Raw genomic sequence first — 25,507 nt, 5'->3', positions numbered from 1 at the left:
TCATATCCTATCTAGTTCTATTCTAAGAAAGTGTAGTTTGTTAATCAGCTACCATACAAGAACTGAGGTAAAAAGATACATTTGGAGGTAAAATCTTTGCACTGTTTCACATTAATTGCCAGCAAGCCTGCCTGTTGAAATAGGAAATATATTCATTTTATTATAAAATCACATACAAGCCTATAAAGTGTATTTAGCTGTCAGCACTTTGAGTTAGAAAATTGCTATTGTAGTTAATAGTGTACTAACAAAATATCAGCATAAGTTTTGAGCCTATTTAGCATACATTAGAATATTTTGACTTAGAATCATAGGGTTGGACATCTCCTTGTCCAACCCTCTGTGGGGGCAGGAATCCTCATAACATCCCAGACAAATGCTTTCTCAAAAACCTTGTAGCTTCTGCTATTCATTCCTTAATAGTTCTTATAGCCAGAAAACCCTTCCTTATTTCAAAGCTTGCTGTACCAGAACGCACAGATCATAATGGAATACTAAGACTGCAGTACATAATATTTCCATCATAGGCAGATATGCAAAGCTAGTACACAGAACAATACAACTTTGTCTGGGTTGGCTTAACTCCTGGGGACTTTGAACAAATTGTGTAGTTTTCTTGGCAACTTTGCAGAAGTGGTTTGCCACAGTCACCTTCTGGAATATATTTTAGACTTCATACTCTGGCTTCCAACTGTGATATTTCCATATTCAGGTACTGGGAGGCCTCACTCTGCAGAACTTTTTATAGAACTCAAGTCTCCTGACTTCTAGCCTGGTGCCTTAACCAAACTGGCTTTTTTGCCAGTTGCTGAGATTCAGTTCACAGACCACTATGTTTGTAATCAATTCTAGCACAAATTAATTTTTAAAATTTTAAGACAAGAATAGGTTCATACAACAGATGTGATGTTTCACAAGGACATCTCCCACCATTCATCATCAAAATATATTTGCAATCTTAAAGCATCTGATTAGCAATAAAATGCAATGCATGATAATGAAAAAATCTTTAATAACATACCACATCACCACAAGGAATTAAATTATGGATGTCAGCAGACATGTGAAGTGTTGAATCTTCATTTACCTTCTGATTCCTCATTAACATCTATGAAAAAGGGTAAATTAGGCTTTGTAAACTGGACAAATCATAGCTACTAGAACCTGAAAATAAAACATAAAAAGGACAAGTGCTAAAAATCAGGCTAAAAAGCCATGACTGGTAAGGAAACTCCTTGCAATTTGTCTGTCATTATGCATCTGAATTTTCATGCTAAATGTGATTCTCGAAAGAAAGAGACAATGAAATTTGCTTTGATGAAACATTTTATAAACATGCAGTGCCTTTGGCCTTCCTGCCACCAAGCTGTGAAAGCTACAGTACAGTGCTGTTGCAGGAATAGCACATTATTAACTATTAAGAGATTTCTTAATAGTTCCGTCAAAGCATAAAGATTCTTCATTGCATTCTCAGCAGAACAAAATCCAGAGGTGCTTTGAATAACACCTCCGGATTTAGTTCTGCTGGGAAGAATTTGCTTCATAGAGGCCACTCACATTGTCTTTTTGCTTCCACAAAAAGAATCAGATGAGATCCATGGTGCATATCTCTCGTTTGAGGTGAATTGAAGTAATCTTACATAGGCCTGGTAGATAATTCAATAAAAATATCAGGAAATACAGGAAAAAAGAAATATCAATTTCATGATATTTTTATATGATTCTATATGATTCAGGCATGAGACCATACAAAGGAAAGGAATATAGTGATATCTCAAAGGGCACAGCTGAATATATGGCTAGTTAAACCCAGTAAACAATAAAATCATATCTATTAGAATGAGTGAATATCCAGTGAATATGCTGTATAATCTAATTTCCCTTAGATCAGGGTTGTCAAACTCGCATCATCACGGCATCATCACATGACATATTGGGACTTTCCCCCCTTTGCTAAACCAGGTGTGGGAGTGGCCAGTGTGTGATGCATCTGGCCCTCGGGTTGAGAGTTTGACAGCCTGTCTTAGATGACTCATCTTCTAATGTATTCAGAGAGAGAGAAAAAGAGAGATTAACAGATTTTCAAATATCTATTCCAACGTTAATGCTTTCTGCAATGGTGAAAAACTAAAATCAATGCTTGCCATACTTTTCAATTAGCTGAGTTTTAAATGAGAGCCGTAAGGAACATGGCTTATTTCCAGATTGTAAATTGCCCAAATGCAGTAGTTGATTTTACTATTTTCATCCTAATTTCTCAAACATCCAAACTAAAGTGCATTTTAAAAAAAACTGCAGCTTTGTGTGACATGCTTGCACTTTAACTATAGTCTATAGGGTATTGTTAATGGAGAAGACCACTGCATAAGAGAAGCAAAGATACGATTGGTAATTGTGCTGAGCAATTTGCATATGTTATTAAGATGCTTAACCTGTATGCTAAGCCACGTTTTTATTGGCAATTTGCACTTGCAATATATTATAAAAGCTATTTAACAATGGTTCTAAAGAAATCAATTACATTGGTCAATCAGATGAATTAAATGGCTTCAGGAAGTGCTCCGAGAATGAATAAAGATTAATTTAAAGGAACCAAATAAGGGACACTTTCCTCCCCACTAAATTTATCATAATAACACATTAAAAAAAATTCTCCTCATAAATGCTCTTAAATCTTAATCTTTAGGCTAAATCTATAGAAATGAGTGACTTTAATATAAATCGGATCTTCTAATTCTAGGGATGAATACATCTAAGGCCACAGATTCACACAACAAAATCATTTACAAATAAAAAAAGCAGATCATCTGACCATGCAAATGTTCATTCAGTAGCACAGAATCTGTTTTGGCATTTATACTGAGAACAGCAGAACATTAAATATAACCTCAGAAAAATAATTTTCCTTTACTTACAAAGCATGTAGAGTTAGATAAAAACAGTTCACACCATAAACTGGGGCTCAACTGGATTAAAAATGTAAAGGAAATTAGATTTATAAATATCTTCCTAGAAATAGGGACATGATGAAGTCTAGTCATCATGGTGCAGATTCATCTCTACCTGTAGTCATGGAAACTCACAGGATGAAATTGGGGTAGATACTATCTCTTAATTTAATCTACCTCATAGAACAGTGAGCATGATAACTGGAGTAATCAGTACTACATGTGTTGCCTTGAGCTTCTGGAAGGATACTAATTGAATGAATGAATGAATGAATGAATGAATGAATGAATGAATGAATGAATGAATAAAAAAGGTACTTCTAGGTCATCCCCTAACTTGGAATTTGGCACATTTGTAATCCAAGGTACAGTTATAATTGGAAAAGCCAGGAATTAGATATTTTGTGCCTACCAGTCAAATCCTGGAGAGGAAAGGTTACCTCATAATAGAAGCCAGCATTCTAGCTCAGGGAGAAGCAAGTTTCAGGTAGGATGGAATGCTGGACTGTGAAAATTCTGCTTCCATTCAACACAGCCCTATTCTCACCTTCTCAAGCATGTTGTCTGAATGCAAAAAGGGAGCAGGTTTGTGACCTTCAGTTAGTCCTTAATTGGAGTGTGGGAAATAACAACTGTACAATAGGGATGCTTGTACACTGGCAGCCCTTCCATCCCCTTGAATAGGACTGTTTCTCTTTTGATATGTACATCTTGCTGGTGCAGTTAGAAAAGTTTCATACCTGCTCAGTTTTTATTTATTTTATCTTATAAAGGGTATGTGAGCAGTAACCCAGAATTCACTGAACTTATCTACTGTAGGCAAAAGCATGTTGGTATATATTTAAATTGTATTATCTGAGAAAGGGGATTCTCTTTGCTATCCAAGAGTATTCATTTATGCTTGTAGAGTTTACATTTCAGGTACTAGAAAAAATTAATCCAGAATAGAATTACTGGAGATGGTTTTGAATGGAATGTAAAATTTTGGGAAGATCATAATTAGAAATTCATCTAATTCATCGTCATCTACTTATTGAAGTGGCACTAGACTGCATTTAAAGGCACGAGGGAACAATGCATAACCAAGCATCTCACAAAAAACTATGAAACAATGCTTACTTTATTTTGATTAAGAAACTACATATAATTGCCCTTTCCACTAACCCATGCTTCCCCACTATGGTGCCCTGCAGTTTTACAAGACTACAGCTCCCAGAATTTCAGTGTTCTCCTGTCCTGAAATTCTGGGAGTTGTATTCTCACCCATTCATCAGCCCTCCAGTGGGGGAAGGTTCAACTACAGGTAGTGCTTGACTTACAACCATTCATTTAGTGACCATTCAAAATTACAATGGCATTGAAAAAAAATACTTATGACTGTTTTTCGTACTTACAGCTGTTGCAGCATCCCCATGTTCATGTGATCAAAATTTGGATGCTTGGCACCTGGCATGTATTTATGATGTTTGCAGTTTCCAGGGGTCATATGATCACCTTTTGCAACCTTTTGACAAGCAAAGTCAATGTGGTAGCCAGATTCATTAACAACCATGTTACTAACTTAATAACTGTTAACAAAAAAGATCTTAAAATGGGGCAAAACTCACTTAAGAACTGCCTTGCTTAGCAATGGAAATTTTGGCCTCAATTGTGGTTGTAAGTCAAGGACTACTATATTCCCTGATGTGTGTGTGTGCAGTTAAACCATCCAGTGTCTTTCAAAAGATTGACAGGTATGTGATGCCCTAAGGGTTCTTGGCATTTAAGGTGCCATGATCTGATTCATTTGTTCTGCTGTGCCCAGTTCCCAAGATAAACCTGGCTATTGAAGCCCTGGATGTGTTCTAGAGAAATTGTCTGGAATGTATAAATGCACTTCCAATTCATGCTGTAAACTTGAACGAGAAGGGGCATTTTATCATGCTTGGTAGACATTTAAAAAAGCTAGAAAATTTTGGACAAATAGATACATTGATGTAGAGCAGAGGTGTCAAACTGGCGGCCCACAAGCCTGATGCGTCACGTGCAGGCCATGCCCGCCCCAGCTCCACGAAGAGAAAAAACATCACAAAATGTGACATGACAGCAACGTGACACCCGTGATGTAGAGAATTTTAAAGATTAATATAAAATTAGGACCAGAGAGCTTTCTTTTGGGACTGGGGGACACGGTTGAAATACAGTATTGGAACTTTGATTTTTCTGATTAGAGAAAAGACAATATCTACATTTATTGTTGTCTGGAAATCCCTAATAGACATTTTGGGGAAAACAGAAAAAATGAATTTATGATTTATGGTTTTGATGATTAGACAGAGTAGATTATACAGTTAGTCCTCGAGTTACAACAGTTCATTTAGTGACCATTCAAAGTTCCAAAGGCACTAAAAAAGTGACTTATGACCGTTTTTCACCACTTACAACCATAGTAGAATCCCCAAGGTCATGTGGTTAAAATTCGGATGCTTGGCAACTGACTCATATTTATGACGGTTGCAGTGTCCCGGGGTCATGTGATCACTTTTTGTAACTTTCTTACAAGCAAAGTCAATGGGGAAACCAGATCCACTTAACAACCATGTTACTAACTTAAAAGCTACAGTGATTCACTTAACAACTGTGGCAAGCAAAGCTATATAAGGGGTCAAAATTAATTTAACAAATGTTTCACTTAGCAACAGAAATGTTGGGCTCAGCTATGGTTGTAAATTGAGGATTACCTGTAGAATGAAGTTTCAACTTTAGAGAAAAAGATTAATTTATAACTAGTTATAACTACAGAGAAGAGATTGGAACCCTTCCCCCCCCCCTTTTTTTCTTTTTTCCTTTGGTGCACTTTCAGGTTTTTTCTTTCTTTCTTTCTTTCTTTCTTTCTTTCTTTCTTTCTTTCTTTCTTTCTTTCTTTCTTTCTTTCTTTCTTTCTTTCTTTCTTTCTTTCTTTCTTTCTTACTTTATAGTAGTTTCTATTGGTTTTTAACCTACCTCTTAAGAACTTTTAATAAAATTATTTTTAAAAGGTGAACTCTTGTGTTCAGAGGGTGAATGAAGGTAAACCCGGTGCCAAAAAGAGACAAGTCTCCGGCCTCGCACGTCAGCCCCGCATCGAGTACTGCACCTTGAGGAGGGAACGAGCCTTCTCCCCTTTGAGCTTCTCCGTCGTGGCGTTGGCGGCATGGGCGTTGTGGGTGGAGGAGGAGGTGATGCCGCGCAGACCGAGGATGGTCGACACCGAGAAGTGCGAGATGCCGGACTCTCCTTCCGTCGAGCCACGGGTGGTCGTGCTGGTGGTGCTGACGCTGCGGAGGCGTGAGGAACTGGTGGAGGTAGCACCCTCTTCCGTCGAGTCCAGCAGCGGCGGCGGCAACGGGGCGTTGGGCCGCAGCGGCGGCAGCTCCACGGAGTTGCTCCCCTTGCGGCGCCCAGGCATGGCCATGGCGAGGGCGGCTGGAGCTGCGACTGCAGGGGGGGGGGACGCTCAGGCGAGGGCGTCGGGAAGCTGCTGACCGCGTCCTTTTCACATCTCCCGCTTCACCGGGAGCCTTCCTGCGAGAGGCGGAGAATTCGCGGCGAGCCGCCTGCTCTTCCCTCTCCGCTTTCTTGCCCTCCCCTTTCCCGCTCAGGCATCGTCACAATTTGGATCCCTGGCGGCGGCGGGCGGCGGGCGGCGGCGGTGGCTACCCGGAGTTATTATTAAAACCCATATCTCTGCCCAGCCTGGAGACGCTGATCTTTCGCGTCTGTCGTCTTCTCTGCAGACCGGCGCCCGACGACCGACGATGTGGGAAAATGACATAGCCGCAACTTGGTAAGATTTTATTGAAACTAGATTTGGTGTTGCACTCAGAAGATCGTAATGGCTAACCAGATAAGCAAGACACCCAAATCGGAGTCTCCCTTAAGTTGCCCTTGTTCAAGTAGTAGACGACTCTGCACTCATTTGAAGTTCATGGTTAATTAGAGGTATTTACTGATAGATCCATCGTTTTGTCAAACGCCTCTTAACGTTTTTTGAGTTCATGCCCTCAATCTATAGAGCTGCTCTCATTCACATAGCATACTAAAACCAGAATCAAACTAACAACATTTAAGGCTCAGGCAGAAGAGGTTGAGACCAGTTTATAGTGAAGCATGGTATCATGAAGCATTCCCTTACCTATGAAGTGTATTGTCATATATTGTTAGAATTGCACTATGATCCTATGGATAATGTATGACTTAGTATATTAAAAATATTTTTATTTTTGTTACCTTGGATTCATTTAGTTACCCTGTGTATTCAAGTGCCTTTTTCCAGGTTTTCTAGGTTCCAATGCAAGCCAGTCTATCCAAGCCAGTCTATTCTAATTTTTATGTTTATGTACTTGCATCTTGAAAGAAGAAAAAAACTGTGTTCTTCTTTAAATATAGCAAAAGCACACTGCTGATTTAACAGTCTTTAAATTATTAGGCAAAGGTATGAACGTTGTTTAGCTTTTAATCCTAAAGTATATAGATAAAACATAAAAACCCCAGCATTTTGAATTTGGTAACCACCTATATAATTTACAGAGCACTTTCATATATGCACATGAATTACTCAAATCTGATAGGTTCACATCAGAACTAGTCCTAGCAGCAAATTACTTTTAGAAATCATTCCATTTTGGGGGGATAGGTGCATAAACCTTTATAATTTAGAACATCTGTGGAAGTATTTTCCAGAAGTTTATATATCATGTGTAATGAATGGAATGCCCTTGAATTAGTGAAATGTGCAAAATTTATTTCTTAAATCTTCAACTGTAGCTTCTGAATTTTCTTTTTGTGGCACTTGAAACTAATTTACCTGCCAAAAATCAATAGCAATTTCCTACTATTCCAAGGTGGAAATTCAGTGGAAACAGAAGTATAAATCCTGTAAGATGCTTCAAATATTTTACAAAAATCCATAGTCTAAGCAAAAATGTAAAATCCTAGCCTAAGCTGTATACATGGCACAATCCAGGCTGTTTTGCATTATGTCCCATATTAACTCCATTTTTTCCAATAGATCATTTATTCCTATTTTAGGACGTAAAATGAACTATATTTTAGCATGCTCTCTGAAAAATTGATTTCAATATTTAAAGTTAATATTGTCTGTCCATAATTGAAGAAAAGCAATCCAACTTGACAAAATCCTAAAATTAATACTGTAAATGCAGTTCACACATATCCTTTCAAAAATGGGGAAATTATAGAAAATTGCTTTTTAAAAATCCTGAAAATCCTAAATTTATAAAAAGATTTGACAGTCTAACCTGCACAATTATTGAAAGCATAAGACTTTTTATAAAATGTCCATAATGTTTTTATGCTTCTGCTGTAATCTAGTCTTCTGGTATGTACTACTAAAAGTCTTGTTCCTGTAACCTTTAACTGGGTGAAATGTGTACCACAGGGTACAATTTTTGAATCGGATATCTCAAATCAATTAGCTATCTGGAATCCATGACTCCTGTAGTATTGAAATTTGGCAAATGTTATAAAATATTTTATGAAATAAAATTAACATAAAACAGTTTATGACATAGGACAAAATGTCATAAAACATTTCCTGTGTTGATGTTTGTGCTATACCAGGGTTGTCAAACTGGATTTCTTCAAGGGCCGGATCAGCATTGTAGTTCTCCGTGGGCCAGTGGTGGTGGGAGGGGCGGGAGGGGGACGGATGCTTCCTGCAGCCCCTTGCCAGCCAAAATGGAGCACAGGGGTCTGCGCACGGCCCCCCAGCTCCTCATTTTCACTTTCCATGGCCCTCCTGCAGCATTCTGCCGGCTGTTTTCAGGGCCGTTTTCGGCCCGGTTTTCAGCCAGCAGAGTGCTGCAAGAGGCCATGGAGAGCGAAAATGAGGTGTGGGGTGGTGGTGGGGAGAGCACATGCAGCCCATTTTAGTTGCCAGAGGCATCGCAGACCAATCCTTTGGTATTTCCAGGCCGGCCCCATGGGCCGGATATAAGCACCGCAGGCCTTGAGTTTGACACCCCTGTGCTAGACAGTTCATCAAGGAAGATACATTTCTGAATATATTCCAACTTTTCCAGTGAAGGCAGTACATTAAAAGTTCTTCATTGTTGAAGTCAAAGGAATCTGGTGAGAAAATATCTCTGAAAGGATGAGACAACGGGTCATAGGTTGCCTAGTTTCTAATAAAAGTTTTACATAGATACACTATAGCCTAAAATACCTACCTAACAAGCATCCTCATATAGAATACTAGCTTTCTAGTATGTATTACATGGTACACCAGACTGTTCTTCTAGCAAAAGAGCGTGGCTTGGTGGGCGTGGCAGGGGAAGGATACTGCAAAAGATAGCTAATGAATCAAAATATCCGCTTGATTTAGTCTCCCTACACGTCTACAGGTGAAACTCAAAAAATTAGAATATCGTGCAAAAGTTCATTTATTTCAGTAATGCAACTTAAAAGGTGAAACTAATATATGAGATAGACTCATTACATGCAAAGCGAGATAGTTCAAGCCTTGATTTGTCATAATTTTGATGATTATGGCTTACAGCTCATGAAAACCCCAAATTCACAATCTCAGAAAATTAGAATATTACATGAAATCAATAAAACAAGGATTGTACATAGAACAATATCGGACCTCTGAAAAGTATAAGCGTGCATATATACTCACTACCTGGTTTGGGCCCCTTTTGCATCAATTACTGCCTCAATGTGGTGTGGCATGGGTGCTATCAGCCTGTGGCACTGCTGAGGTGTTACGGAAGACCAGGATATTCAATAGCGGCCTTCAGCTCTTCTGCATTGTTTGGTCTCATGTCTCTCATCTTTCTCTTGACAGTGCCCCATAGATTCTCTATGGGGTTCAGGTCAGGCGAGTTTGCTGGCCAATCAAGCACAGTAATCCCATGGTCATTGAACAAGTTTTGGTACTTTTGGCAGTGTGGGCAGGTGCCAAGTCCTGCTGGAAAATGAAGTCAGCATCCCCATAAAGCTCGTCTGTGGAAGGAAGCATGAAGTGCTCCAAAATCTCCTGGTAGACGGCTGTGTTGACCCTGGACTTAATGAAGCACAGTGGAACAACACCAGCAGATGACATGGCTCCCCAAATCAACACAGACTGTGGAAACTTCACACTGGACTTCAAGCATCTTGCAGTGTGTGCCTCTCCATTCTTCCTCCAGACTCTGGTTTCCAAATGAGATGCAAAAGTTGCTCTCATCAGAAAAGAGGACTTTGGACCACTGAGCAACAGACCAGTTCTTTTTTTCTTTAGCCCAGGTAAGACACTTCTGACGTCGTTTGTTGTTCAGGAGCGACTTGACAAGAGGAATACGACATTTGAAGCCCATGTCCGGGATCCATCTGTGTGTGGTGGCTCTTGATGCACTGACTCCAGCCTCAGTACACTCCTTGTGAAAGTCCCCAACACTTTTGAATGGCCTTTTCCTGACAATCCTCCAGGCTGCGGTCATCCCTGCTGCTTGTGCACCTTTTTCTTCCACACTTTTCCCTTCCACATAACTTTCTATTAATGTGCTTTGATACAGCACTTTGGGAACATCCAACTTCTTTTGCAATTACCTTTTGGGGCTTTCCCTCCTTATGGAGGGTGTCAATGATGGTTTTCTGCACAACTGTCAGGTCAGCAGTCTTTCCCATGATTGTGATTCCTACTGAACCAGACTGAGAGACCATTTAAGGGCTCAGGAACCCTTTGCAGGTGTTATGGCTTACTTAGCTGATTAGAGTGGGACACTTTGAGCCTAGAATATTGAACCTTTTCACAATATTCTAATTTTCTGAGATTGTGAATTTGGGGTTTTCATGAGCTATAAACCATAATCATCAAAATTATGACAAATCAAGGTTTGAACTATCTCGCTTTGCATGTAATGAGTCTATCTCATATATTAGTTTCACCTTTTAAGTTGCATTACTGAAATAAATGAACTTTTGCACGATATTCTAATTTTTTGAATTTCACCTGTATTACAAAGGATTCAAGGATATTTCTGCGAAGTCAGAGAAGAAAATGTTACTAAATGAATAAAAGGATAAATTCTTGTTGCACAAACCACTTTTGTAACAGTGGACCATTACATACATACTACATGAGTTTTAATACTATTTGAATTTGTGAATACGTGAAACCTTAATATGACACAATGAAGCAGCAAAAATTGATAGATTTATAGAAATAAATTTTACAAAGTTTAATTAGGAGTTATTTCTTAAATTAAATTAGCAGTTTAATTTTTTTTTTAAAAAAACCTGAATTTAATTATTCAAAGATAAATTAGCCTCTGACAAGTATCCACAGCGTTCAGTTACTTTTGAATATCAAAATATAGACAATCAGGAATGAACAAATACGATATTTTTTTTTGTTTTTCTCTTCTTCACTGGAAGTTGCATAAAATCCATAGAAAATAACTTGATTGAGAAAAATGATTTTGTATTGTATTATTGTAACATATAAATAGCATAATTACAAAATTCATTCAAATTAAATGTTTAAAAAGTATAAAAAATATTACATGCAAGTATAAATGACTGAAGCATCTTATGAAATTGAAGAAGTTGCCTATACTAAGAAGACACTTTAGCTTCTTTGTCCGGGAGGGGATATTCTTCTAATTCACCATTAAACATCAGCTCTACAAGAAAAAAACAAAGTATCATAGGATACTAAAATATATTGGAAAATATATGTACAATAAAGTCCATAAAAATAATTCCTCCATTTCCTCCTTCCACCAGGATACAGATAGTCCTTGAGTTACAACCGTTCATTTAATGACCATTCAAAGTTACAACAGCCTTCAAAAAAAGTGACTTAAAGTCACTTTTTCAAGCTTACAATCATTACAGTCATTGATCATGGTCATATGATCAAAATTAAGATCCTTGGCAACTGACTCACATTTATGACGGTAGCAGTGTCCCAGAGTCATGTGATCACCTTTTGCGACCTTCTGACAAGCAAAGTCAATGGGGAGGCCAGATTCACGTAACAACTGTGTTATTAACTTAATGATTCACTTAACTGTGGTAAGAAAAGTCATAATCCACTTAATAAATGTTTCACTTAGCAACAAATTTTGGGCTCTTGTAGTAACTTGAGGTCTACCTATACATGGTCTTCTAAAAGTATTACAGCTGGGGAATAGGTTGCAAGCTCATGGGAAGCGGGAAAGAAACCTTAGCATCAGGATTCCCTATTTGCATATCTACCATATTTTTCGGAGTATAAGACGCACCTTTTTCTCCCCTAAAAGAGGGTGAAAATTTGGGTGTGTCTTATACATCGAATGTAGCCTCGCTCTCTGTTTGAGAGGCTGAAAAAAAGCCTCTGACATGGAGGTTTCAGAAGCTGAAAAAAGCCTCTGAAACCTCCATTTGAGAGGCTGAAAAAAGCCTCTGAAACCTCTGTTTGAGAGGCTGAAAAAAAAGCCTCTGAAACGGAGGTTTGAGAGGCTGAAAAAAAAAAGCAAGGTGCAGAGCTCACAACCAATGAACCTGTTGCTAAAGTTCACCACTGGGAGCAGCTGATTGGGGGTATTCTAGGAGGCGGATCCACCCTAATCAGCTTTTTTCTTATTTTCCTCCCCAAAAACTAAGGTGCGTCGTATACTCCAGTGCATAGTCCGAAAAATACAGTAACTCCTTCAGATTATTGCACATATAAAATTCTCTTCTGCAAACTGAAAAAGATACCACTCAGCATTCTAAGGTTCCTTAAAATTATTAACACTTTACTCTCAATATATCTGCCAGTACAACAAGGGAATGACACTTGTTAAATGTTTTAAGTGTCAGAAGTGTCACAATTAAAATAAGCATACTATACAACATAAAATTTAAAATATAAAATACAAGATTAAGATATGTACTTGTTAAATACTTTTATAGGAACAGTCAAGCTGAGATACCGAATTCTATTTATTGCTGGACAATCCCTTAATTTAATTTATCTAGTCATTTTGCAATACTGCTGTCTCTTCAAATATATTCTCTTATTCTTCTTTAACACTGTTATCTGCTGCTCCTTTCCAGGTGACTAATTATTGAAATTACAGCCATACTGTCTCCCTTTTCCTAGTAACTTCCTTGATCTAAAATTGTTTAGGAAAGAATCAGCAATTTGCCATTCAGATAATCTATTAAGGAGATGCACATATTCTAATGGATTACAATCTATCTTCTTATATACCTTCACTATGATCCAAATGTGGCCGGAATGACAAAAAGAACCAGGAGATCCCAACAAGAATAGCTATCACAAGATTAACCACAATCCAAGGCTGAATAACCTCTTTTTCTTCATCTGAAATCCTGGGTGGGGATGGGGAGTGGGAGAGAGGAGAATCATATGTATTTATTAGTTATGAACACTTCAATTGTATCTCTATAATCATATAGTAAAGATATGCTTAAATTAACTGTCTTTTAAAAAGAAAAAAGTCCATAATTCTTACCAAAGGCTACCATTTTCTAAAGGTGGTATGTACAAGTTGATCCTGTCACTTGTCATTTGTTGGCTCAGAGACAAAATAAGAGCAGCAAAATACACTGAAAGAAACCAATAATGTTTATTATTGGGATACTCCAGTTTTTTTAGAATAGACTTAACAACACTAACCAGTCTGATCCTTATGTTTGTTCCATCAATCTGATTCATCAGAGTACAGGTAGTCCTCAATTTATGACCACAATTGAGCCCATTTATGTTGTTAAGTGAGATATTTGTTAAGTGAGTTTTGCCCCATTTTATGATGTTTCTTGTCCCAGTTAAGTGAATCACTGCAGTTGATAAATTAGTAACATGGTTGTTAAGTGAATATGGCTTCCCCATTGACTTTGCTTGTCAAAAGGTTGCAAAAGGAATCACATGTCCCAAGGTCATGTGATTCCTTTTGCAACCTTTTGACAAGCAAAGTCAATGGGGAAGCCATATTCATTTAACAACCATGTTACTAATTTATCAACTGCAGTGATTCACTTAACTGGGACTCTATGTACAGTATGAGTCAGTTGCCAAGCATCTGAATTTTGATCACAGGATCATTGGGATGCTACAAAGGTTATAAGTGTGAAAAATTGTCATAAGTCACTTTTTTCAGTGCCATTGTAATTTTGAACAGTCATTAAAAGTCAAGGTCTATCTATAGTAATAGCTAATTACATATCATTCATTTACATCAATATTTCTTCAAATTCATTACTTTTCCAGCACAGAAAATATTCCGGCCAACTTTATTTAAATATTCAAGTAGAAGAAGCAGTAAATCCATGCATGTTAGCATTGCTAAAAGAATCAGGTTTTCAAAACTGTGAAAATGATTACACTATTGCCACAACCTCCCAAATTCTTTGTTCACTGCCTAGATTTTCCCTTTCAGGAATTCCAAAGAAACAAAACACTGATAGCATTCAGTCTGCTCTTTTCTGCCCTATGTCAGAAAATAAGCTTGCTGCTACTAGTAGTCTATTCAGGGAACAGATAGAGAAGTGTGAGATACAAATCTGCAGAATTATCAGATTATTACTTGATAAATACTTATATAACCAGTTTAGAGCCTCCCACCATTACTTTAATTTAACAAAGTATTGTGATAGTCCTTATGGAAATGGTTGCCTTTTTACAATACACAACAAAAACAGTTATATGAAAACAAAAGAACAAGGCCATAAGATCAGGAATGAAAATATAATTAAGACATAAACTTGAGTAATTAGCTAATGCTTTTTGGTCAGCTAATGCTGCTTACTCACTGAAAGAGGCAATTGCTGCTGGGTCCAATGTAAGAAAACTACGTACTGCCACTGCTGCTTTAGCCAAATCGATTCTGAACAATAAGTATGAAATGGATTTAATTAAAAGTAGCCACTAAATGGTTGACTTAGTTCTGCTATATCTCTGAAGAAATTATCCACTGATGTTAAGGAAATAAGATATCTTTTAAAACCTTGATCTAATGGGCCAATTATTTCATCAGAGTAATTAACCTACGTTGGTATCATTGGTTAAACTAGATGCCCCCGGTTCAGAAATATTGATAACAAAAGTTTATAATAAAAGAATAAATAATTTCAAAAGTAGGAAGTATAAGCAACTAGCAGAACACAATGCAAATCTTTCTGGCTTGAGAATAGTTTTCATACTGTTTTAAGATGTTAAATCTTAAAAATCATTAGAAAAAAATCTGATGAGCCAACTTATACTGCACTGCTACAATTATAAATATTAAGATTTTAAGCTATTAATCATTTTTTTCAATTAATAGGATAACTTCACAATGAATCATAGCATTGTCATCAAGACAGAGGAACGCACAAATACTTATACCTGTCAAAAGCTGAAATGGTACTAATTGTAAGTAGAAAATAAAGGAGGCATTGAGCAGGATATGCCAAAGTCTTGTACTGCTGTAGCAAGTTTGAAAGAGTTGAAAACTGATTTCCTGCCAGAACATAAATCACTATGATGTTCCACACAGCATAGCCAGCGAGAAAGCCGTGAGTAAAAAATCCAATTACTCTAATAAAAGAAAGCATATTAACAAAAAATTAAACTTGTACAATTCTTACAAAGTTAAATGTTCAGAATGTCAGATTTACAATAACTTTTATGTCCACCATCTTAAATTGTTTCTAGTTACCGTATTTTTCAGACTATAAAATGCACCCCCCCCCCAAAAAAAAAGTGGGTGGAAATGTCTGTGTGTCTTATAGAGTGAATACGGGCCTGTTTTTAGCCTCCCAAACTCTCTGTGGGTCCCGTTTTTGCCCTCCCCAGCGTCCAGAAGCACTCTGCAGGCTAAAAACGAGCCATTGTTTGGCCTCCCAAACCCTCCGCAGGTCTTGTTTCTGCCCTCCCCGGTGTTCAGAAGTACTCTGCAGGCTAAAAACAGGCCCGTTTTTGGCCTCCCAAATCCTCCATGTATCCCGTTTTTGTCCTCCCCAGCATCCAGAAGCACTCTGCAGGTGTTTTTGGCCTTTGGAGGCCTCTGCGGGTCGGGGAGGGCAAAAATGGGGCGCACAGAGGGTTTGGGAGGCCAAAAACAGGCCCTCCCTGGCATCCAGAAGCCGGCCAGCCCAGGCCTGTTTTTGGCCAGCAGAATGCTTCTGGATGCCAGGGAGGGCAAAAATGGGACGCACGGAGGCCAAAAACTATTTTTTTTTCTTGTCTTCCTTCTCTAAACCTAGGTGTGTCTTATAGTCCAGAAAATATGGTAATTAGAGTCAGAATTCCCTAAATTCGGAATTTAATGAATTAAATTCAAATTCTAGCCTTTGAATTTGCCTAGTCAGTAGTAGTTTTCATCTATGCAATAGGGACTTTTGAATTCAGGTTCCAAGTTATTAACCTGTATTAAAGTTATTCAAGTCACAGAGGGGAATGTTCAAATCCAAAATATTTTAGTTAATAATCTCTATTAAAATATTGTTTGTGGGTGGCAAATAACATTTATAAGAAATAATTACAAGTGGAGGCCAATCGTTATATCAATTACTGTCATTCTTTGAAGGAATCACCAGGTTGTTAATTGTTGTGGAAGACCATTTATTTAATTTGACTGAACTCACTAGGCAGAATATTACAGTGATTATGCAAGCATCACACATTAAAACTTTCAGACAAATATCCCAAGATGGACAAATGGGAAGAATTAAGATGCAAGTGTGTTTCTTATGATGGGATTCTGTTAATATATTCTGAAACAAAACTTCTTGTAAATAGAGAGGGGCTCCACATAGCTCTAAAGTAAGGTTAATTGATTGCTAAGCAGATGCTCACCTGCATTATGAAGTGAAATCTTAGGGAGTTTGCTAAATAATTGCATCTTAGTGAATCAACATTTCACATGGGCATGAGACCAAGACAGAGAGAAAGACGGTGGAAAGAAAGAGAATCTGATTACAAAGTCAGGAGGAGCCATTACTGGACATCAGAGCCTGAGTGGCGTAGGAGGCTAATGCCTCCTAAGGCAGCATTTAACATCCAGCTGCCTGCAATTACTGTGAGTTCAATTCTCACCAGGCTCAAGGTCGACTCAGCCTTCCATCCTTTCTAAGGTGGGTAAATTGAGGACCCAGTTTGTGGGGGCAATAAGCTGACTTTGTATAAATATACAAAAGTATGAAGGCTATTGCTTAACACATTGTAAGCCGCCCTGAGTCTCCGGAGAAGGGCGGCATATAAATCAAATTTAAAAAAAATAATTTAATCACTTGTTCATTTTTAATGTCAATAGTGGGAATAATTTCATACCTAAAACCACGATGAACTGAAAGTGCCACATCCTTAGTAGTCCAGGAAGCCTTTATATCCATAAACACTTGAACATGTTCAGTAGTTTTAACCAAATCCTTGCGGTCTGTGGCCTGAAAACGCCCTTAGAAAAGAAAAGAAATGTAAGTGCTTGTAAGAAAAATATTGTTACAACTTCCGATTACTATACTTGTTCATAAAAATTTATGAAACCTTTTGGTTAGAGTATAAATTGAGACTACATACATAATATCACATATACATACTTTTCTATTACAAATTCATTGCTGCTCTTACTGTATATTAGGAATGTCATCTGAAAGCAAACCCCACTGACTTCAGTGAAACATGACTATTTACAAGATGACTATTTGGTGGTACTTAATTTCCTACAGTCACCAGAAGCCCTCTTTTCAGCCTAATAGACAAATTCTTAACACTTTGGTTCTACTAATCTCAGCCATCGTTAAAAAAAAAATTATTATATTACATTTCTACACCACCCATCTCATCTATGAGAGAATCCTAAATATGAGATAATATTATTTCTCTATATAAATAAAAATAAGTAGCTCTAGGTGGTTTACAAAAACAATATATTCTTCAAATTTTCTTAGAGCTTCATGATGTCAGACTATACTATTTCTAACAGCAGGAGCATTATAATGCATTAGGTGCAGAACGATATGCCTCAAGAATTCTGCAAATTTCTTCAAAAGAAAATGAAATGGCACAAAGGCAAATTCGCTAAATCAGATTTTTAAATTTTCTAAAAAGTCAATGACTTTTAGGATGAGTTCCTGCACTTTTTAAAATTAAGTGATGACAAGGGTTGTCTGATGGCACAGATACTTCATGTAAGCTTTGTATGAATTTTAATACAATATATATATTAAAATTATAAACTGCCAGAGTTACTAAGTGGCCTTGAAATTGATTAAATAAATAGACATAATCTGGATAAAGAAAGTAATTCCTACAAGGTGAGATGGGAATTGTCATCATTTATTTGTTCAAATATACTAACATTTTGTTGTAAAACAAATTACTTACGATTTTTTTCAACAAACACTTTGCTAATAGGTTGGCTAACTCCAGTTGGAACAGAAAACACAGAACGTTGTTCTGTGCCTTTTACTTGCTCATCCTCAATTATATCTTCATCCTCCACACACAATTCACTGGAACTTTCTGCAGGCCGGGCTTTCCTAACATTATAGTAGTAAAGAAAAAAGAACAGTCATTTTCTTTTTTTAATGTTAATGACTCAGGGTATACCTGTGCCATATATTTGCTAGGATTGTGACACAATCTGCATTCAAAGAGGCGGTGAGTACATCACATCTTCTGGCAGCTGCTTAAATCAAGTGCATCTTTTCCTAAATTTGCAAACTGCTGATTTAGAAAAAGATGGAGTAGTTTTAAGGAACTGTTGAATCCTCCAAATCATCTTTCTCCCTTCAAATCCACAGAGCTATTATGTTTCTCAAAGGATAATCGGTGCTCTTCTACTGTGATGGAATACAGAAAGAAGGTGGATTCACAGAATGGAAGAGGGTGCATTCCAGAGGAGTTAAAGCAACGTAGTCCAGATTGGTGTGAGAGGAAGAAAGTGAAGACTAATATTTCACATTATAGATGCAGATAATAGAGTGCTTAGTCTGGCAAGATTTTGTCTATAGGCATGAAACAATAAAGAAAGTTTGGAAGAATTCATGTGACATTCTTGGTTTTGGGCCTGGCAACTAGAGTGAACCAGAAGTTGATCCAAAGTACTGTATATTCTCCCAGATCAGAAACTTACAGGAATCAATGTAAACATGATACACAATATTAAGAATGGCATATTGCATTTCACTCTGGCACTGTAAAAGAAAGAAGGAAAGAATGAAAAATTCTGGTTAACAGTAGAGACAGGGCTTGGCTACTTGAGCAATTGCCCGTCTTAGCATCTGCCCGGCCAATTTCATCTTGCAGAGTTGACATGCTTTGAGTAAATCTGTCAGCTTCCCCCGAAAAGCATTCTGAAATTCTACACACACACACACACACACACACACACACACACACACAGATAACTGAGATAAAAGATCATCAGCTTACTGTCAAACAACATACTTTGAAAGCTTGTTATTTCAGAAAGAATGTAGAAATCAATCAAAAAGTCTCACTTTACTCTTTTCCATTGTTTACGAGTTACTGTTTCTTCCACTGGTGAAGGATCCATGTCATTTCCATTCTGTTCAGTAAATGATGTTTCAGATTCTGAAAATTTCAAATGGAAAACCAAGAAATTTGTGCTGGGTAAAAATATTATTTGTACCCTTAGTTCCAGAAGAGATGGCTACGAGAGCAAGCACTTCCTTTGCCAATAAGGTTTTATATAAATGGAGCTCCTTTTCTTCTTCACAAGAATAACTCTGTGAAGAAGGGATGCATGTACTACTCCTTAATAGAAAGGTAGGAAATAAATATACCAAATATGTGTCAGGAATTCCACATAAAAAAAGTATTCAGTATATTTATTTCCTCCCTTTCTATTAAGGAGCAGTACATGCATCTCTTCCCCAATAAATTTTCTCATGAGTAAATCAGGCAGGAACCCCACATGTATTGCCTTGAATTCCAAATGAAAAGTGAGATATAATATAAATAACTCTGTAAGGTAGATTGTGCTAAGAGGTAATGATTTACACAAAGACGTGTTTACAAAACAGTATGTTTTATGAGTGAATTTGAGTTGGAGTATCTTCCTAGTCATATATCAACTGGGAAAACAGTGACATTCTTGCTGTATTAAAAATTAATTCCAAAACAGTACAGCTGTAGTGCATTTCATAATAAAAATCTTTATTTTCATTATCATAAGATCAGGCACTTCAAGAGTGCCCAGCAACTAAAATGTATTACTGCTGATTTTATTATTATTTTTACTGTGAGATACAGTATTGTAAGACACTGTGAGAAACCGTCAAGTATTGTGAGTATTTCCATAACCATGTCATGCAAAAAATGGTAAGGGAGTAATATAGTTGTACCTGTTTTGCTGGTTGCCTTTCCTTTTATTTTTAGCATTCCACGGAAACTAATAACAACACTGGTTATGTAAGCATGGGCATCTCATCAGCAATGAGCTGCAGTAAGCGTTACCTGCTTCTCTTCTAATAGTCAGAACAGATGTTCAGCTTTACAATTCTTTAAGCCAAGAGAGGATGAGACATTGATTTGTTATATTATGCCTGAACAGTGACTGTCACATTAAATCTGTTCTAGTCACTGCACTCTAATGGAGATGACCAGTTACAGGCTGTTTTGTATCTCATATAATTCTGAAAGATGATCAGCAGAACACTAGCATCTCAATTTCTCAACTGCTGCAAGGAGTCCTAGTTTAAGCAGATCATTTTGACTGGTTTCAGAGGAAGCTGCAGGGATAAGCCTGCCTTGGTAGACAAAATGATCTTTGATTGGGGAAAAGATCCCCAACTTTACTATCCTTGACTTCTCATTAACTTTCATTACCATCAACCATGACTTCCTTCTAAATTATTTTAAAGATATTATTTATTGAAATATTTTCTATGATTCCATTCCTATCTGTCTAACGTGCTTAAAATAGTGTTGCTTGGACATAATTGCTCCATGAAAACTGGAATTCATGGTGTTCCTTGGGTTTCATATTATCTCCAGTGTCTACAATTCAATGTCTTCAATGTCTACACATTGAAAGTTCATTAGGCATTTTAGATCAGTATATCCAATTTATTTCATTGCAACATCTTCAGGTAAGGGTGGAAGACACCTGAATGATTGCCTACAGTCAATAATAGGCTGTATGGGATAACAAACTGAAACAGGATAACCAGAATTGCTTAGTATGAATGAATCACAGTTTATGATTTTATATTGACTTCACATTTCTAGGAGATGATCTTTTCTCAGAGTGCTTCTGAATCTGGAGTGTTTTATCAACTTTGACTGATACTTTCAGTTTTAATTTTATTTAGGGAAAATTGACATAAGAAGGTACTGCAGACACTGATATCATTCAGTCTTAACTATGGACAAGCTTTGGAAACTTCAGTTAATACAGAAATCAAGGACATAAAACTTCATATTATATCTATGTGGAAAGTTTTATATTGGCTGCTATTTCATTTCCAGATGTGATAAAGTACTGGTTATTACTTTTCAAGCCTTCTATGGCTTTTAGCTTTCTAAATCTAAAAATATCTCTTTGATCAGGCCACATTTTAATATTCTTAGACTGAAATTTCATTTTTATTATAAACCATTTAAAAACATTTTTAACTATCAGCATATGCAGCCTAATTAATAACAATGATGCATTGGCATGGCTTGGCTTGACTTGTATTCTGTGCTGAAATTATTTTTCAAAATTCTTCACATACCTAGAGGCACCTTCTTTTTCCTACGCTTCTTCTGAGGTGGAACATCCTGTACTTCAGGAGTCAGAGGCTCATTGCTTTCAGACACAGCAACTTGACCCATGTCATCTAAAATGGATTATGTGCCATCAAGTCAATGTCGACTGTTAATAACCATAAAGACAGGCAGAAGTTATCTAAGAAGCACTGCTGAAAGGTAGTTTCAGTGCATCACAGGATGCTTCCGAGCCTTTGAAGACCTGCACAAAAAACCTTTGATCCTAGTTAGCTCTTGCTGAATTCTTCAAAGACTTTATTGGAACATTTTATATTTCACACAGTATTTACCAGCAAGTACGAACTGCATTAAAGTTAGGATGTTGTCAACTGCAGGTTAGTCCTACGGTTATGATGGTAATTGGGATTGCAACTTCTATTGCTAAGTGACATGACATAACACAACTTTTTTGCTAATTCATTAACTAAGGAACATGCTTGTGACCTCTTGCCAACCTATCCATTGATTTTGCTTGTGGGAAGCTTGCAGGGAATGTCAGAAATCACAATTATGTGATCCAGTAGCCATTAGGATTTACTTTTGTACTACCTTTAGCTAGTTGTGTGTATATTGCTGGTAATGCAGTTGTTAGAATGCAGTATTGCAGGCTAACTCTGCCCACAGCTGGAGTTTGATTCTGACGGCCCCCAAAATTGACTTAGCTTTCCATCCTTCCGAGGTCAGTAAAATAAGGACCCAGGCTGTTGGAGGCAATATGCAAATAATGCTTGTACATTGTAAACATCCTAGAGAGTTCTGTAAAGGGGCAGTATGCAAGTCTAAGTACTATTGCTAGTGCTGTAATATAAACTGTCTCAGTAAACATAAAACTACTATTATTTATGAAACAATATTTGAAGACGTGAAGCATCCTTCATAAAGTACCTGGAGCTCAAGTAATAACTCTAATCCAGAATTAAGAAGCCAACAGATATAATGCCATTCATAAATTGCACTTTTAAATTCTCTATATTCTCTTCATCTAAACTTGCCTGCTTGGTTGTTAACTGAATCATCTTCTTACCTAACGAGTTTTTCTTGAGTTTTTTCTTTTTGGGCCGACTAAGAGGAATTTCATCTGCAAAACCAAAAGCCAAGAATTAGCGGGTCCCATAATAGTAAATATACATTTTTATTATCTGTATAAATGCTTTAAGTACATTGTTCAAACTATTTCATGTGCATTATCTAGTTGAGTATTTACAACAGTCGAATCACCTTAATGCTCACTCCCAGTTTGAAATTCCATGCTGCCTCTTTTCATTTTAACCACCTAAATATTTTAGAATCTTGGTTAACTCACTACCTTAAACTCTAGGTTATTTATGAATAAGTTAAAAGCATTAAGTCCAATGCAGTCCCTTGGGGAATGTCACTAGTTATATAACTCTTACTTTGTTGCCTTATCTTTATTCCTATGCTGCTTCCAGACTCAGGGTTGAACTGTGGAGTCCTTGGTGCTATCTGTGCTTGATGGTTTACTTGCAGATGCTTCATTAGCTAACTAGGCAACATCATTATAGGTAGCCCTCAATTTAAAGCCACAATTGGGGCCAGGACATCCATTGCTAAGCAAAGCAGTTAAGTGAGTTACATCCAATTTTATGACTGTTTTGTTGTGGTCATTTAATTAATCATACGGTCATTAAGCAAATCTGGCTTCCCCCATTGACTTTGGGTGGGTCATAAATGATGATCCCATGACCCCGGGATGCTGCAACCATCATAAATACATGTTAATTGTTAGTTTCTGAAGTTTGTGATGGCTGATTATCACTTTTTTCAGCACTGTTGTAACTTTGAATGGTTATTACATGAATGGTTATAAATCGAGGACTATCTGTAGAGTTGGTGTGAGCTTTGCTCCCTGTTTATAGTAACTTTCCCTGCCAGGGTTGGTGAGGTGCTTGGTAGCTCCTTGAATAGGTATTGCTTTCCACTTGATTGTTTGTCTGATACTAATCATTACTTATCTGGATGTAGGCTACTGGAGATGATGTGTTCTGTCTTTTTGTTTCCTTAGTTTTTTTACTGTCTTTTTTGAATGGTGTATAAATGTGGTTTAGCTCTATGTGCCTGTTGATTGCTGTTTTGTCTCAATGCCAAGTTTTCAGGAATTCCTTAGTGTTTTTGGATTCAGCTTTGCCGAGGATGCTCATAGTTTCCTAGTTGAAACTATGGTTGAGTGAGTCTTAATTATTGTGAGAGTAAGGGGTTTTCATTGTGTCTTCTGATTGCTAATTGGTATTCATGGATGCACTGTGCTAGTCTTCTGCTTACCGATCCTACACAGGGACTGTTACAGTTCTCATACTTTCTTCTTGGGCTACTGGGACTTACTTAAGTCTCGGGCTACTGGTTTACTTAAGATGTTTTAGAGGATTTTATTTGGTTGTGTGCTAGAGTGATGCCATGTGGTTGTCACAGTCTGTTGGTTGTTTCTGAGATGGTTTTAGCAGTGTTATCCTTTTCATAGCTTGGGTTGGTTGTACTATAGTGAGTTGAATGATCAAGGCACTCTTTGATAAAAACACTAGGGAATTCCTGGAAGCTTGACATCCACACAATTCATCCATCAATAGACACATAGAGATTAACCATATTTACATACCATTCAAAAAGCTAAGAAGGTGTAGTCTGGAGTTGCAGGAGTGGGAAGCTCTTTCTCAGACGCTAATGAGACAGTGGAGCTTGGAATGTCTTGGTAGGCAGGAAAAGAGCAAGGTTGGACCCACCCTAGCAATTCATTCAGTGTATTTATAGTTATTACAGATAATTGCTTGAGTCTGGCAAGATTCTGTTTGTAGGTAAGCAACAATAAAGGAATTACAGAAAGTCCTCGACTTATGACCACAACTGAGCCCAAAATTTTTGTTGTTAAATGAGACAGTTGTTAAGTGAATTTTACCCCATTTTATGACTTCCTTTTCACAGTTGTTAAGTGAATAACTGCAGTTGTTAAGTTAGTAACAAGGTTAAGTGAATTCTCCATTGACTTTGTCAGAAAGTCCAAAAGGGGATCACATGACCCCAGGATACTGCAACTGCCATAAATATGAATCAGTTGCCAAGTGTCTGAATTCTGATCACGTGACAGTGGGGATGCTGCAATGGTCTTAAGTGTGAAAAACTGTCAAAAGTCACTTTTTTCAGCTTCATTGCAACTTTGAACAGTCACTAAATGAACTGTTGTAAGTCGAAGACTACCTGTACTGATAAATAACTCTGTGTGTTGTTCTTGGTTGTTTGGGTCTCACAAAAGTAAACAAAAAGACCAGAACACATCCTCTTCAGCAGCCAAAGTCCTAATAAACAGGGATTAACACCAGACAAACAATCAAGCAGAAAACAATACCCTAATCAAAGCACTATCAAGGAGAAAACCATTTTCCTGTTAACACTGGTAGGACAAGTTATATATATAATCAAGGGGCACACCCCACACTCACTAGCACTGATGATATTTTAGCTAGTTAGATAATGAAATACCTGCAAATAAAAAGCACCAAAGACTCTACAATTATAAATAATAAATAATGAATTCTGTCTATCTAATATCTACAAGTATATTCTAAAAATATGATCAAGTTGTAATAATAAAGACAACCATTATTGTTTTTGAAAACTATACCACTTTTAGCCACTGAAAACCAACTATATTTGTTAAATATTGGATGACTTAATTTGATTAAATTCTTATAGCTACCCATCTCATGTGACTCTGGACTACTCACAAGTTATATCAGCAAACTAATCAATGAATAAATTTAAAAAATGGGGAAAATGAATAGTACCCACCTTGTTCTCCACTTTGGATTAATATTTTCCAAATCAAGGTGACGTGAAA

The 25,507-nt window shown here is 37.2% G+C and overlaps 1 protein-coding gene across 1 annotated transcript; it reads right to left on the bottom strand.

The window, feature by feature from the left end:
* Positions 1 to 11,244: 11,244 nt before the first annotated feature.
* TMEM237 (transmembrane protein 237) lies at positions 11,245 to 25,507 on the bottom strand (the record flags this gene model as incomplete). The annotated part of the gene is made up of 11 exons (XM_070933865.1): positions 11,245 to 11,596; positions 13,153 to 13,274; positions 13,418 to 13,511; positions 14,715 to 14,788; positions 15,289 to 15,480; positions 17,215 to 17,338; positions 18,268 to 18,422; positions 19,386 to 19,479; positions 21,627 to 21,731; positions 22,685 to 22,738; positions 25,459 to 25,507. Coding segments are annotated over 11 exons (1,131 nt in total), but the record flags the coding sequence as incomplete, so codon positions are not given.

This window comes from Pituophis catenifer, unplaced genomic scaffold, assembly GCF_029215685.1.
Source record: "Pituophis catenifer annectens isolate HBS135680 unplaced genomic scaffold, rPitCat1.0.hap2 SCAF_1, whole genome shotgun sequence".
Classification (NCBI taxonomy): Eukaryota; Metazoa; Chordata; class Lepidosauria; order Squamata; family Colubridae; genus Pituophis; species Pituophis catenifer.
The sequence above is the reverse complement of the archived record's forward strand: the minus strand, read 5'-3'. Positions and strand labels throughout refer to the sequence as shown.